The sequence below is a fragment of the Amborella trichopoda genome, chromosome 13 (genome assembly GCF_054954075.1).
Source record: "Amborella trichopoda isolate Santa Cruz 75 chromosome 13, AtrichopodaSantaCruz75HAP2 v2.0, whole genome shotgun sequence".
Taxonomy (NCBI): Eukaryota; Viridiplantae; Streptophyta; class Magnoliopsida; order Amborellales; family Amborellaceae; genus Amborella; species Amborella trichopoda.
The window spans coordinates 52,044,636-52,060,046 of NC_142348.1; the positions used below are offsets into that span (position 1 = coordinate 52,044,636).

The 15,411-nt window shown below is 36.6% G+C and overlaps 1 protein-coding gene across 2 annotated transcripts; it reads right to left on the bottom strand.

Moving 5' to 3' along the window:
* Positions 1–2,769: 2,769 nt before the first annotated feature.
* PERK5 (Protein kinase superfamily protein) lies at positions 2,770–11,915 on the bottom strand. 2 transcript variants are annotated; one of them, XM_006855971.4, is made up of 9 exons: positions 11,889–11,915; positions 10,698–11,423; positions 8,561–9,124; positions 7,716–7,802; positions 6,898–6,968; positions 5,953–6,029; positions 4,767–4,908; positions 4,240–4,401; positions 2,770–3,390 (listed from the first exon to the last, which is right to left on the bottom strand). In XM_006855971.4, the coding sequence occupies exons 2-9, from the start codon at positions 11,329–11,331 to the stop codon at positions 3,103–3,105; spliced, it is 2,025 nt and encodes a 674-aa protein (XP_006856033.1). In that variant the 5' UTR covers positions 11,332–11,423; positions 11,889–11,915; the 3' UTR covers positions 2,770–3,102. The 2 variants fall into 2 exon arrangements, 1 of the variants encoding a protein (XP_006856033.1); XR_016048545.1 differs by lacking the exons at positions 2,770–3,390; positions 4,240–4,401; positions 4,767–4,908 and having other exon boundaries at positions 5,953–6,291; positions 6,347–6,968.
* Positions 11,916–15,411: the final 3,496 nt, after the last annotated feature.

The following is a 15,411-nucleotide window of genomic DNA, read 5'->3' on the forward strand; positions in this document are numbered from 1 at the left end:
TGTTTTTCCAAAGAGTACGAAAATTTTCGTTTTTTCTCTCCTTATAATGTAGTTTCGTGTTGTAGTATATTTTTCGTTGCTTTTGCGTGAAAGATGACTTTTATTTTATTTTTTATTTTAATTAAAACAAAAAATATATTTTCATTTTTATTTCAACTACTGGTTTTTTTTATTGGACAAATTTATTGCCATTTAAAAAAATGGTTTGGTTTGTATAAGGTTGAGGTTCTAAACAATTAAAGTAAGGCGTATCTTGAAATAGTATCAAAAGACGTTATTTCAATACTAGAAATCTTTGTGATGGCCTGAAAATTTATTTATTTATCCAATTATATAATTTAAAGCTTTAAAAATTAGATAGATCAAACAAATCTATGAACATTTGAAAATCTTGAAAATTGATGATCCAGAAAATACATTGCACGATGAACTATTTCCAAGACAAAAGATCCGTTTTTTCTCATGTCCATATATCTTGAGGTTGAATGATCGATTTGAGGATTTTTGAGTATCGAAACAACCGTTTCTAGTGAATTTTTTAGATTCACCTTAATTGGATTGTTTAGAGCCTCACCCTTATATAAACTTTACCTTTAAAAAAATGATGGCCTAAAAATTTATTTGTTTATCTATTTATAAAACTTAAAGCTTCAGAAATAATGTAGATCAAGCAAATCTATAAACACTTGAAAATCTTGAAATTTGACGGTCCAAAAAATACATTATATGGTGCCCTATTTCTAAGATAAAAAATCCATTTTTTTCTCATGTCCATATATCTTGAGGTCAAGATAATAGATTTGAAGATTTTTAAGCATTGAAACAAACCGTTTCTAATAAATTTTTTGTATTCGCCTTAATTTGATATTTTAGGGCCTCACCCTGATATAAACTTTTCCTTTTAAAAAATGAGAGGATGTCTTTGTGGTTCTCGCCATTGATTAATAACTCAGTGAATCGGTTAAAGAGAAGGCATGTGCTAGACTTGCCTGGAGGAATGGGGATAAGACTGGTAGTTGAGAGAGAGAGAGAGAGAGAGAGAGAGAGAGAGAGAGAGAGAGAGAGATTTCAAAATACTCTCTCCTTGAAGTCAGACAAATATTGTGGTTATTCTGCTGGATTATACCATAAAGGAGCTTGCACTAAGTCTTGATAGTGCAATGCCCAGTATAGTACCCCTCAAATAAAATAACTTATTTAAATAAGTGAGCTCCCTTTGAGTAAAACCAAAAAAGAAAAGAAAATTAATATTGTTTAAGTGAGCTTCCTTTGACTATCTTGAAAGGAACAGGTTACTAGTAATGCTTTCTTTCTATAATTTCCTTGATGACATTTCATGTAGCCAACCAAGTAAGTAATTAAATTAAATTTGAATTTGCTAATTATTTTTATTTTATTTTTGGACTCCTTTGCAATGAAATTTCGACAGGGTTTCCCCTTAACTAGAGTTAATTTGCACTTTGAATATCTAAAAAGTCCAACTTCCTATTTACTCACAGGAGGCTTATGTCTAGCCTGGGAGTTTTATCATGACAAGAACACTCTTATTCCCAATTAACCCTCGAAAGGGTTAGATCCGGTTCAGAGGTTATTAGTACAACAATAATCTTATTCCCAGTTTCGGAGGTTTATCAGGACAACAACATATTTAGATGCGCGAGATGGACTCTTTCTTCGGAGTGTTGAACATGTCCGACTCCGCAACATTTCGAGATGCAATCAATCCCGACAAGTACACCTTTAGGACACAATCATATCAAAATTATAGTTTTTGAGTCTCTAAATTGCACGCTCAAAAACCTCGTACAAAATCATAGTATCAAATATTGATTTATCTTCCAATCAGTAACATTATCAAACAAACATCGACTAGAGAAAAATATTGCAGAACACAAACACAAATGTCTAAAGGAAATTCGTAAAATAGAAAGATGGTTTTCTTTTGCTCCATCAAAGCTACAAATTCAAGAAAATTCTTCCTGTAAATGGTGTTTTAAAACAGGGACATGAACTTGTTCACCTTTGAAAATGAGTATAAAAGGATCATATATTGCATCAACTATAAGCACATCATTCAATTAAGGTAAAAGTTTATATTAGGCGCAAAGCTTATAGCCTTATAGTATTGAAGTAAGGCACACTTTGTGACATGGAGCTACATATGACAACCTTGGTTATCATAGAGTAAGAGATCCATGATCATTGAGAAGGAGATGATCGATTTGCAAATTCTCTAATGCCACAATCAAAGATGATCAATTTGCAAGTTATCTAATGCCACAATCACATATTCTACTGAGACTTGAGGTATTTCTATAAACAGTAAATTGTGTAATTCTAGATCTAACTATTTAAAAATTAAGCCACCTCATTCATGTCCTAAAACATAATTATCTTCAAATACTTTCATTGAATTTTTACATTTTTAGGTCGGTCATTCGGCAGTAGGTGCTGTAGCGAAATTGATTGCAAAAGAGGGTAAATGGGCCACATTAAGATCACCATGTGGGGAGGTTCGTTTGATATCCACAAACTGCTAAGCAACAGTCGGACAAGTGGGTAATGTTGGGGTGAACCAGAAAATTTTGGGTAGAGCCGGATCTAAATGTGGTCGTTGATCAGGTTACATTCCCAAAATTTCAGGTTCCTAAAAACACTCCTAGTCAGGGTTGTAATAAGGGAACAAATGTACAATTTGCTTCTGCAGGAGCATGTAATATTCTCCCTACAAAATTTCATCTTCAAACCCAAAAATTGGTCAAACAAAACTGGGGACAAAGTGAATGTATTCCACCCTTTTAAGTCCATAAGAACAAAAGAATATATTGCCCCACCAATTACGAGGATCCATGTCTTTTCTTGGTAGATAGATGCACACCACCAACATAGACCCCAAGGTCTACCAACCACTTCACACAACAAAATGTAAGAGAGAGAAACCCAACCAACAAAAGCAATAAGGGAGAGAAACCAAAGAACAATGGCCTCCATCAACAAACCCCTAATCACACTTTACCCTCAATAACCCTATAACAACAACAAACCATTATTGAGCTTTATATCACAGAAGAGAGATGATCAGTGAGTTTTAGAGAGAGAAATTCATGGGATTTTTCTAATGGGCCTAGTGGGCTGCATCTCTCTAGAATGTGGGCCCTCACTGCTTGAGGATGAAGGGTGGAGGCCATACTCACTGGTGGGCCCACTATACTCACTGCTTCCAAATTCTTGACTTGCCAAAGCGACCTTTCGAAATCTTTTCACATCTGAGGTGTATGATCCGGATTCAGTATCTGAGCTCCCATATGACCCGTACACGCGGCTATGGCCCGGCTTCACCCCGTCATTTAAGTCATCTAACGAGCTGTCACCTTCTAGGGCACGCACAATCTGCCAAAAAATAGGTGAAATTTCGGTGAAATTTCGGCAACATTTTGGGTCCTCAAATTAAAAAGTCATTTGTATAAAAGGGGGTGGATATGGTTTTCAGAGATGTGATTTCTCCCTACTGGTTAAGGGAGTACGAGACTTGGTCTAGTCAAAATTAGTTCTAGTCATTAACTATAAATTCAAGAACAAATAAAAAAGTAGAAATATTGATCCACTATAATGAGACATATTGAAAAAATTGCTCATCTTTATTTAGCCGAGTGAGATCGGCCGGTCCCAGCAGACAAAATCAGTCAAAGATTAGATTTGACTGGTTATCGATTAAATCTGATTTTTGCTTTGTATTGTATAGACAAGTCGAGGCACTTAGAGACCCTATGGCCTGTCGAGCCGGCTGGTTCAGCCTGATCTTGATAACTACTACATATCCTGTCTGAGTGTAGTCCATGCGCAGACCATGAACTTATGGAAAACTCACTCTTTGTTAAGATTTTTAATGTTTGGAAAAGAATCGGAGAAATCTGATAAAAATTTGAGTTCACATTGTATGCAACCAAATATTCCTGTAGATTTAATTGTTCATTATCTGATAACAAATATTTAAACACCTCATCGTCTAAAGCAACTTCACATGAATTAATGATTAAAAGTTAAAACACTAAAATACAAATACTAATATAATAGGTAACAAATCGATATCAATTCCGAAAGAGAAAATAAATAAGAGTGATTTTTTAATTCATTTGATACTTTTTACCACGTATAAATTATATGTGTGTAGAAACACATAAAAAGTTTATCCAATATATAATGATAAATGGGAATAAATGACATGCAACTAAAAGACACCTGACTCATTCGGGGGCGGCGGCGAGCAGAGTGGCGCACGGTCGCAGCACCACAAGCGATGAGGCGTGCCATCTCATCAACATCGTAGTTGTCACCTAGGTTAGGGTCGACGAGCTCGTCAAAGTTACCGTCTTCTAATGCACGTGTGAGGAGAGGCCGTGCCTGTATAGATAGTGCAAGGCACGTGTTGGCAGATGAACATCAAGAGGCGATCATCTCTCTCTCTCTCTCTCAAACAAACACAAAACGTTCTTAAGGAAAAAGCTAACTATTTGCAAAGAGTATACAATCACTTTGGTTATTAGATTATGCACATCTACTGGTCTCTCTCTCTCCCTCTCTCTCTCTCCATGTTTGTTTTCAAGTAGCTAGGAATTGTAGAAACTTTTAAAACCATGTTTTTAATGAAGCATTAAAGCAGGAATTGAAAAAACTAACCCAAGAGTAAGAGTGATTAATATGAGCATCTCTCTCTCTCTCTGTATGTTTTTAAGGCATCAAAAAAGCTAGGTATCGAAGAAACGGACCCAATCGACCAAACTATCCTCCATGAGGGCTGCATCGACGGGTCGACGTCCTGTTATGAGCTCAAGGACCATCACACCATACGAGAATACATCTGATTTCTCAGTCAATTTCCCACTTGATGCATACTCTGGAGCCAAGTATCTGCATTTTACATCATTATACATATCAGTTTTTTTTTTTTTTTTTTTTTTTTTTTTAAATATATATATATATATATAAAAAAAAGGTTGTAAAATTAAAATGTAGAATTAAAGATGCAGCTCAAAAATCATCGGAAAAGGTTTTTTTTAATGTTGAAAGACCCTCTAATTGATCATCTCGACATCGAGATGTATGAATATGAAAAGAAAAAAAAAAAAAAAAGGATTGAGTCCCAGAAATAGTGCGATATGCAAAACATTATCTGGACCGTTCATTTTCAAGATTTTCATATATTCATAGATCTACTTGATTTTTACCATTTTTGGAGTTTAAAATTGTATATCTAGATATAAAAATAGATTTTGAGATAATCTTAAGAATTTTTTATACCAAAATTACATGTTATGATAAAATTTAGAGGTGCACCTTAATTGGATTGTTATATATATATATATATATATATATATATATATATATATATATATATATATATATATATATATATATATATATATATATATATATATATATATATATATATATATATATATATATATATATATATATATATATATATATATATATATATATACAGTTCAAGAAAAGATGGGCTTGCAATGAGCCAAGTGGCCCATCTTGGCCCATTTACCTGCCCTGAAAAACTAGGGTATTGGCCACAAAATTGTCCCAAGTGCTCGGCCAGGGCCAAGTCACTATGACTCGAGGGTGAGGTTGGGCCAAGACTAGCCCTGCCCTCAAGCCAGAACTTGTGTTTTATCTTTTTTTCTCTTGAATCTATTAAGCCCAGCGAGCCTAGCCGAACCTGAACAAAGGCCAGGTCCCCCTGGCCCTGCCCAAACCTTACCCATTGCCGGCCCTAACCAAATCAATTTCCTTTTCTAAGGAGGATACAATTACAAAAGGTCAAGTTTTAATAGTGAGCTCGTCCGAGTTTACAGTTTCCAATTTCCAATTTTAAAGAAGGTCAAAATTATAATTTCTTTTTAAAAATTAAAATCATGAAATGAGAAATGTACAACTAACCCGAAAGTTCCCATGACACGTGTTGAAACATGAGTGTAGTTATCAGAGGACAGCTTGGCGAGCCCAAAATCAGCAACCTTAAGAAAGAAAACCATGTAAATTACATCTGAAATTCTTAGCAACCATTAAATCTTACCTACGATTATCGTTGTCAACTTAAATATTTTATGCTTTGCAATACAAAAGTCACAAACAATCAAAAGTTGTTAATGTGACATTTGAGAGTTAAGGTGTGTCACTTTTTACACAGTCGAAAAGAAAGGAAAAAATCTATGATAATTAGTCAATGGCACGCTAAATCACTCAAATTTACGTGTGACAGTAAAAAATGATTGTGACCTATTTGCACTAAAATTTGACAAATGTCATAATTTTAGCAAAAAATGATTGTGACCTATTTGCACTAAAATTTGACAAATGTCATAATTTTAGCAGGGCTTGTAATTATTAAAAAGTTTATGTAAGGTTGCAACCTTGTACTAGAAGTAAAGTACACTTAAAAAATCCAGTAGAGAATGTTTCAAAGTTATAAATTCTTCTAATTGACCATCTCGACCTTGAGATGTCAGAATATAAAAAAAAATACTTTAAATCCTAAAAATAATACATTTTGTAACAAATGATCCAGACTCTCCATTTTCAAGCATTCATACTTCTGCTCAATCTTCACCATTTCTTAAATTTTAATTTTCATCATTATAGTTGAACATAAATTCTCAAGTCATCGTAAGCTTTCTAACACTAGAACTATATCTTCTGGCAAAATTTAAGGGCGTGTCTTATAAATATAACATAACATGAGCACCATATACAAAACCTCACCCTATAATCATTTGTAAACTTTGCATTGGTTTATTGCATTTAGTGCTTTGAACCAGTATTATTTTTTTGTTTTTGTAGTAGTCTTCTTTGATTTTGATGCTATGTCAAGTGGTCAAATCTTACCATGGCCTCAAACTTGTAGTCAAGGAGAATGTTAGCTGTCTTGATATCACGATGGATAATACGAGGATGGCCTGCAAACAAGAATAATCACACATAATAATTTTAAATTGTATAAAGTTAAATATTTATTTTTGGTATGAGTAGGTCATTAGCCCCCAAAAGTGAAATCTCTGTTAGAAGTGTGTTATGCTCAATATCCAATAAAATTTGGCTCAAAATTTTTTTAGAACAAAATGAGACATTGTTAGCTGTTTGATTTGACTACTAAAGGTAATTGTGAGCATGAATAAAGGTAAACAATCTTATAATATAGAATCTTAATCTATAAATTACATATGATAATATCCACAAATAGGAAGGGTACAATAAAAACCATTTATCATTGTTACAAAGGAGCCAATATCAACCTTGGTTATTACATGTGAAATTAAATGGTTGTGGGAGTCCCATTGACCACACTCAAAGTCTAAAAGAAATTTTTTTTAACTTTATAGTAAACCTTAAATTGTCATACTTCACATCTAACAATTATCGGTGATTGTGACCTCTTTGTACCAAAAATAAATAATTTCATAGTATATTGTCCCGATATATATTCATACTTTTTCATGCTATATGAAAATGTATATACTTAATACATCCCTAAAGTGCCACAACAATCCCATCTCGATCCGATAATTGAGAGTGAGCTAAGAATAATATTATAAGCTAACGTTAGATGTATTTTTATGTCATAATTAATGTAAAACATTATTGTGCACTCCCTCACATTTATTTTTATGTATTAAAATAATGTTTTACAAAGAATGATGACTTACAATCTTCATGAAGGTAGGCCAGCCCCTTGGCTGATCCCAATGCAATCTTCATCCTTGTTGGGAAATCCATAGTAGGGCGACCCTTTCCTGTATTGGCAGCAAAAATGAAAACGTTTTATATTGTCAAGTTGGAAGGATTCGTGGACTATTATTTAGTTTTAAAAATAATAAAGAAAAGCCCTAGACCTTGTGCAATTAGAACAAATGAAAAAGCAATCCCCTCTCTCTCTCTCCTTTCTCTCACACAGAGGAGAAGCCAGTCCGTATGTTGTACTTCTCTCCCTCTCTCCAATCCACAAATACAACTCTCTCAAAACTTCAATAGGAAACCTAGTTCTCATTGGGATTGACAATGGACCTGACCAGGTAGATCCGACCTTAAGTCTGGGTATAGATCAAAATTTTGTACTCAAAAAGTTGAGTCCAAATCCAAAACCTACACCTGAATATTATTTGGGTTTGGCTTAAGTCGGACCCAACCCGAATAATATTATATGTGAATATACATAAATGTCGCTAATACATTTGTTTTTTAAGAATTTCCAATTGCAATACTATAAATGTTACCACTAATATGGGTATATGATGGTTAAAAAAAAAGGGGGGAAAAAAACTCATAGTCATAAAGTGGTAATGGAATCGACCAAACCCGGGACCCGACAGATAGACCGAAGCTCCGGTCTGAGTATGGGTCCAAATTTTGAGCCCAAAAAGTTCTATCGGGGTCCAAAACCTAGACCCAAATAGTGTTCAGATCCAGATCTAGACGAACCTGACCGTTGCCAACCCTACCTCTCACCCTTTTGTCTCCACTCAAGAAAGATCCTCTCTCTCTATCTCCTTACCATGCAGATGGTGCTCGAGCGTGTTATTTTCCACAAACTCGTACACCAGCATCCTTTGCCCACCGGCAATACAGTACCCAACCAGCGAGACTAAGTGCCTGTGGTGCACCCTGCTAATGATCTCCACCTCGGCCTGGAACTCCCTCTCACCCTGCCCGCTCCCCGCCTTCAACTGCTTCACTGCTATCTGTTTCCCACTGGGCAACACACCCTTGTGTACATATCCAAACCCTCCCTGCCCCAACAGGTTCGACTGCGAAAACCCATTTGTTGCTGCTGCCAATTCCTCATATGTGAAGGTGCTCTTTGTGAAACCGAGCGCCATGTTAGGAGATGGAGGCGGGAGGGGGCTCTGGCGGGGGCCCGAGTAGTTGGAGCTGCTCATATCGCTGCTGCTCATGAGAGGGGGGGGAGGTGGAGGGGCGAGCCAGCCTCCGCCACCACCACCGCCGCCTGGGGGCGGAGGAAGGGGTGGGCCACCTCCAGGGCCCATTTTTACGATGCGGTCGTTTGGTGGGGCGGACCCATGGTTGTGCCAATTCGGCCCACTGCTATAGTAATCACCTGCTAGCAAGAGCATGCGGTAGAGTTTAGAACAGCGTTCAAAACCATGAATAAAGATATGACTTGGCCCATTCCCGAGTCCGAGTTACTAGGCGAGTCCCGTAGGGTCCTGGCCCAGCCAAAAAGTGTTATAAAATAAAAAAATATATATAAAAAAAATATTTTTAAATTAAAATTAAACAAAAAAAAAAAGTTTATATAGAGCCTAGGCTCTAAACAATCAACTTAGGGCCTACCTCAAAAATTTCACTAGAAGAAGTTGTTTTGATGCTCAAATATCTTTAAATTCATCATCTCGACATCAAGAAACATAGACATGCGAAAAAATTGGATTTCAAGTTTTGGAAATATATCTATTCGGTCTACACTATTTTTAAAATTTTAAATTTTATAATTAGATGTGAAAATATATTTTAAGGCTATCACAAAGATTTTCAATATTGAAACCACATTTCTCGACACTATTTGAAAGGTCATGAGTGGGCTTTATTTTGATTGTTTAGAGCCTTAGCTCTATACAAACCGCACCCCTTAAACAAAACACATCTAAATGAGGTTAAAAAAATAGTGAATAAACTTTTCAATCTTTGTCAAAATGATAGAAAACATATTACAAATGAATTCTTGATTTGTCTAAAATTTTTATGAACTTTTCTAAGATCCCCGAGTTGGGTGGGCCTCACCAAGGTAGGGAGTCCGAGTTGGCTCGCCCGTGTTTTTGAACATTGGTTTAGAAGAATTTTGTGAGTACTGTTTGAGGCTTGTTCGAATGTATAAATTTGTCAACCCTCAACTTTTCCCTAGATTTTCAAAAGAAAAAAACTGTAGGCACGGATTTGTGCATATTAATTGTGGAGTGCACATTAAGGTTTATAAAACCACTACTACCCTAGGGGTTCACCATCTTAGGGGTAAGAAAAGATCACAACACTAGAATCCAAGCCTTGATGCACATAAGCTTGTTATCTACCAAATAAATAAATAAATAAACTGTACATAATGAAACTATTTACTTTTGGTACTCACTATTACTTTGAATTATAAAAAAATTTGATAGTTTGGGTGTGTCATAAAATTCAAGAAATTTTTTTTTGAACTTTACGCTTAGTCAATTAAATAAATTGCATCCACCAAATTTTCCATCCAATGGTGAAAATTAATTGTGACCGCCGTGTACTAAAGGTAAATGATCTCATTGTATCCTTTCTTTTAAAAAAATAAGTCTTGTATAACCTATAAAAAATAAGAAAGTACGTAGTCTTATATGTGGACTCAATTTTACATAACCATACATGTAAATCAATTTTGCATCATATATTGTTAGCCCATAAAAAAGAGTAAATTTATCGAACTATACCAAAGATTTGAATTATTGAACATCTAACTCATATTTTTAATCAAACTTCAAATTACCCATCATTGATCAAATATTAAATAGCCCATATAAAATGACACATCAAAATAGGTTTTAAAATTTATCAAATTACTCAAGGTAATAATATGTTAAATAGTTCACTCTGGTAAATTTCAAGAAATTTTAAAAAATAATAATAAAAAGAAAAGGAGTCATGACCTTTTGGTGGACGTACAGATCCTACATAGTAATGCATGGAATCATCTTGCCTCCTCTTCTTCTTCCTACAACACAGGACCACCAACCCAAGGATCACCAAAGCCAGTAGCCCCGCCGCAGCGACCCCGGCAATCAGCGCTGTCCTCTCGTCCGACCTACCCGACGGGGGCGGAGGGCTTGACTTTGAACGCGAGCTCGGTGTATGAGGAGGAGGACTTGGGGTCCTGGATGAGTGTTTAGGTGGAGGTGGGGGTGCAAGTGATCCAGAGGACCCCGAAGGAGGACTCTGACTCTGGGGTGGTGGTGGAACATTTGGAGGTGGCGGCGGACTTGCAGTGTTACCAGGAGGAGGTCTTCCAGTCTCTGGAGGGGGAGGTGCAGGTTGGGTCTGAGGAGGATTCGAGCTCTCTGGAGGTGGAGGCGGTGGTGGAGATGGCGGTGGAGATTTTGGAGGTGATGGAGGGGGTGTGGACTCCACTGGAGGAGGGGTTGTGGGTGGTGGGGCGGTGGATGGTGGGGGGGTGTCCAATCCTGGAGGGGTGCTTGGCGGAGGGGCGCCAGCATCCAGAGGTGAAGGGGGACTCGGGGTCGATGGGTTCTCCGCGGGCGGAGCAGTCACCGGGGACGAAGCCATGGTGAGGGGTTCTGGCAGCTGTATATCTAGCCGGAAAAAACGTTTCCAGCCCCTCCCCTCGCCTGGTATCGGCCTTTAAGCAACAACTCCTCCTGATTATTCACCAAACATATGAATGAAACTCAGAGAGAGAAATGTAGCTTATATATGGTTGGCAAGAGATAACATAGAGCAAATTTAGAGCTATGTTTCCATGTTAGAGGCCACGAGAAGGTAAAGGAGAAAGAAATGCGGGAAAAATACAGATGCAGTTGAAGTTATTGCGCTCCATTATCTGGAGCGATCGGATCGTGATCGGAAGAAGAAGATCGAACGAAATAACTTCAATTACATCAGAAAATAAAGAAAATAATTGGGTTTTTCTCTTAATTCATTGAGGCCAAGATGAATGAAGGAAATTCATTCAAACCCAAATGAATTCATGTCATCTATAGCAAGATTATGAGTTCAAAAACGAGTAATTTTTTTTAAGAAAAAGACAAGTACTTAAATTTGAAAAGAGAGATGTGAAAATTTGAAATTAAACAAAGAGGAAAAAGAACAGAAAAAAATTGGACCTGTTTTTTTTAATATTAATGAATCCTGCAGGCCTTTTGGTGAGAGGGCCATGGGATATAACTGATCTTTCTGTTTTACTGCGAGAAGCCCGTCTCCTCCTCGCCTTGTCTCTCTCCTCTCTCTCACTCTAACTCTCTCTCTCTTCTCTGTGGGGCCTAATTTTTAATTGGTCCCAGAATGCACCTGGAAAGTAGGCATCCTCTGCGATAAGTGCATGACTAAATCTGGAAATTTGCTGTTGGGCGTGGGACCCTCCTAGCCGTCCTTTGGGTTTGTGGTTTGGGATGGCCCACCCCTCCTTGTTCTAACATCTGTCCAAATACTACGCCTACAAGTACTCTCTCTCTCTCTCTCTAGGAACATGTGTTTCTCTCTCTAGAAACTGTGCATAGTTCATATTTCTCTCTCTAGATTCATGTTTCTCTCTCTAAAAACTGTGCTTAGTTTTCTCTCTGAGGTTTGGGAATGGGCGCTGAGGCAGTAGTGTTTCATTTCTCTCTCTAGATACTGTGAATAGTTCATGTTTCTCTCTCTAAAAACTGTGCTTAGTTTTCTCTCTGAGGTTTGGGAATGGCGCTGAGGCAGTAGTGTTTCATTAAACCGTCCCTCTATCAGTCTCGGTCTCTCTCTCACTGGCGCTGGGCACTCGCGTTTCATTTCAAAAGAAACCCAACCCAACCCCACCCCACCCCACCCCTCTCATGTTATGCATGCTCTCTATGTTGGTTCACATCAATGGTTACTTGATTTTAGAGTTAATAGTAGGGCTTACTTTTTCATCGCTAGGGTAGGGCGCCAACGGGTTGGGTCTGTGTCGGGCCGGATCTGGATCCAAAACAATTTATGGGACCCAGACCTGAAGTAATCGGACCTGACCTGACCTGATTTGATCAGACTAGACTAGACCTATCTCAAAAATAAAACTATATATAATTTTTTTTAATTTATTTAAATATTGTGTTAAATATATACATAAATTATTCAAATATTATAACTAAAAATATTTCGTTATATTCATTTAAATACCATTTAAATATTATATAAATAATAACATTATTAATATATTATATAAATAATAACATCATTCGAGTCAGGTCCGCATGGACCCAAACCTAGACTTGAATAGTATTCAGATCCACTATCTAGACTCGGACCCAACCCACCGAGTCTAACTTTTTTACCCATACCCGGATCTGGGTAGGGTCTAGACATCGGGTCCTGGACAGGTCCGTATCCATTGCTCCCCCTACTCTAAAACCAGGGGTCATGTTAATGGTAAGAGTGGCCATGGGCGGGGCCTCGGCCAAGCCAGCTTGTCCCCATAGGCCCGGCCTGGACCTACAGGCCCCGAGCCCGGCCTAAAACAAATGAAGAAAAAATAGCCGGGCGAGGCCGGCGCTGCCCCTTGGGCCACAATATGTAGCTAGGCCCTGCTTTTTGGGCCCCCCAACCTGGCCCAATGCCAACCCTAGCTAATGCCCTAATGGGTACCATCTCTGTTGGTTCACGTCAATGGTGTCTTGATTTTAGAGTTCCTCATTGGGCTCCCTTTATATTTCTTTCTCTCGCTCTCCCCCTTTTGATTTTAGAGTTCCTCATTCGGCTCCCTTTTCTTCTCTCCACCTCTCTCTCTCTCTTTCCATGGAATTTGAAATCTCCAAAACGATCTTTCTAATCCGTATTAGGTACAGCTTTATATGATTTATATGTTTCCATACCGATGATTGTATGATCTGTTTTTTTAGGGAAAATTATATAAAGGGCAAGATTCTTCTACAGCATAAAAGTTTTATCCTTTTCCTTATCCAACCGTACATTCCGAATGGAAGGTTAAGATTGTCTCAATCACAATGTCACATCTCTACATTATTTTATTTTTTATTTTTTTTCTATAAACTATTTTGACACCAAATTTTGGATGTCCTCTATTAAACTCGTACTAGCAAAAAATATAAAAAAAAAAAACATTTTCAATAAAATAAAACGATCAAATACCCCTGAAAGTTTCAAGGGGTATTTTGGTCATTATATTTTATCAAAAAATTATTTCTAATATTTTTTATAGGTGCGCCTCAATGAGAAGATGACACGTACCAAATTTCGTATTCATACAATTTGTATAAAAAACCAAAAATAAAATACTTTGAGACGTCGGATCTAATATCAAACAATGAATGCCTCTCTTGATCAAAGTTGGACGGTTGGATGGTAGGGGAGGATAGAATTTCTATGTTGTAGGGGAAGCATAGAAAGCGTGCCCATTTGTTATTAACAAAATACTTTACAATTTTTTAAAAAATGATAAAATTAGCGATTTTCGATTTTTCAAAAATTGAAATCAAACCAATTAAAATTTTAAATTTTTTGTTTTTCAAGAATCAAAATTTTTTCTCTCTTATAGGTCTTCTTTGTATTCTCTCTCTACCCCTCTCTCTTTCTCTCTCTCTACCACTATCAACTCTACCCCTCTCTCTTTCTCTCTCTACCACTATCAACTCTACCCCTCTCTCTTTCTCTCTCTCTACCACTATCAACTCTACCCCTCTATCTTTCTCTCTCTCTACCACTATCAATTGAGTCAGTGAAATCCTCTATTGAACTAAACCCAAAGTCCACAATCTTCAATGGAGATTTTTCACTCTTGTTCAAGAAAAGGCCATTCTCAGGTTTCGAAGGTATGTCCAATTTAGTTTCACCACATATCACCAAAACGTATCACCAAAAACAAGGGAGGGGGGCGGGGAGGGGAAACACCAAGTTGTGGACAAACCAAGAACAATGAACAAAAAATTGAAGACAGAAGGAGTAAAAAAAAACACAGAGAATCAAAGGAATTAAAAATTCAAAATTAGGCATACCATTGACTAAAAAAAAAAATATATTAGTAGTAATGGAAAATATTCGCTATTTTGGTAATAACATAAACTAAAACAGATATTTATATAATTTTCCCTATTTTTTGCCCCTGATTAATTGAGCCCAGCAATAATGTCACGTACTAACTACAGCTTGGTAATTTATTGTCAAACTCATTAAATTAAGTTACCGCTTCGTTTACTTTTATTCTGCCAAATATTTAGGAGACGGTTCACTTCTTGAACAAATGATACATTAAACGCAACGTTTGAAAGATAACCCCTTTCCCTTTCTTTTTTCTTTTCTTTTTTCTACAATGAAATCCCTTTCCCATTCTCAGCGCTCTTAAAACCCTAGTGCATATTTTTTTGTTTAATACTCCCATAACCTAAAAGACATATTAATTAAAATTTATACGTTAATATAGGTATAAACATTCTATAACTTCACAATACATACATATATATATATATATAAAAAGAAAAAGACCTCTACATGATCTTTATTAATTTAGAGAAAGTGAGTATTTAGAAATTTGATTTGGTGCATGTTGGAAAAGAAAAAGGTCCCCATATGCTATATTGACATAGTGAAAGATAGATACGAAAGAGTGGTAATTAGTATACAGACAATTAGAGAGAAAAGTGAATTTTCAATGACAATGGG

Excerpts from the sequence above, each read along its gene's own strand:
- PERK5 (XM_006855971.4), bottom strand. The coding sequence starts at position 11,331 with ATGGCTTCGTCCCCGGTGACTGCTCCGCCCGCGGAGAACCCATCGACC. Across the intron at positions 7,803-8,560 it reads GCTCGAGCACCATCTGCATG|GAAAGGGTCGCCCTACTATG; the intron begins GTAAGGAGATAG and ends CTGCCAATACAG. Across the intron at positions 4,909-5,952 it reads CGTGTCATGGGAACTTTCGG|ATACTTGGCTCCAGAGTATG; the intron begins GTTAGTTGTACA and ends TGTAAAATGCAG.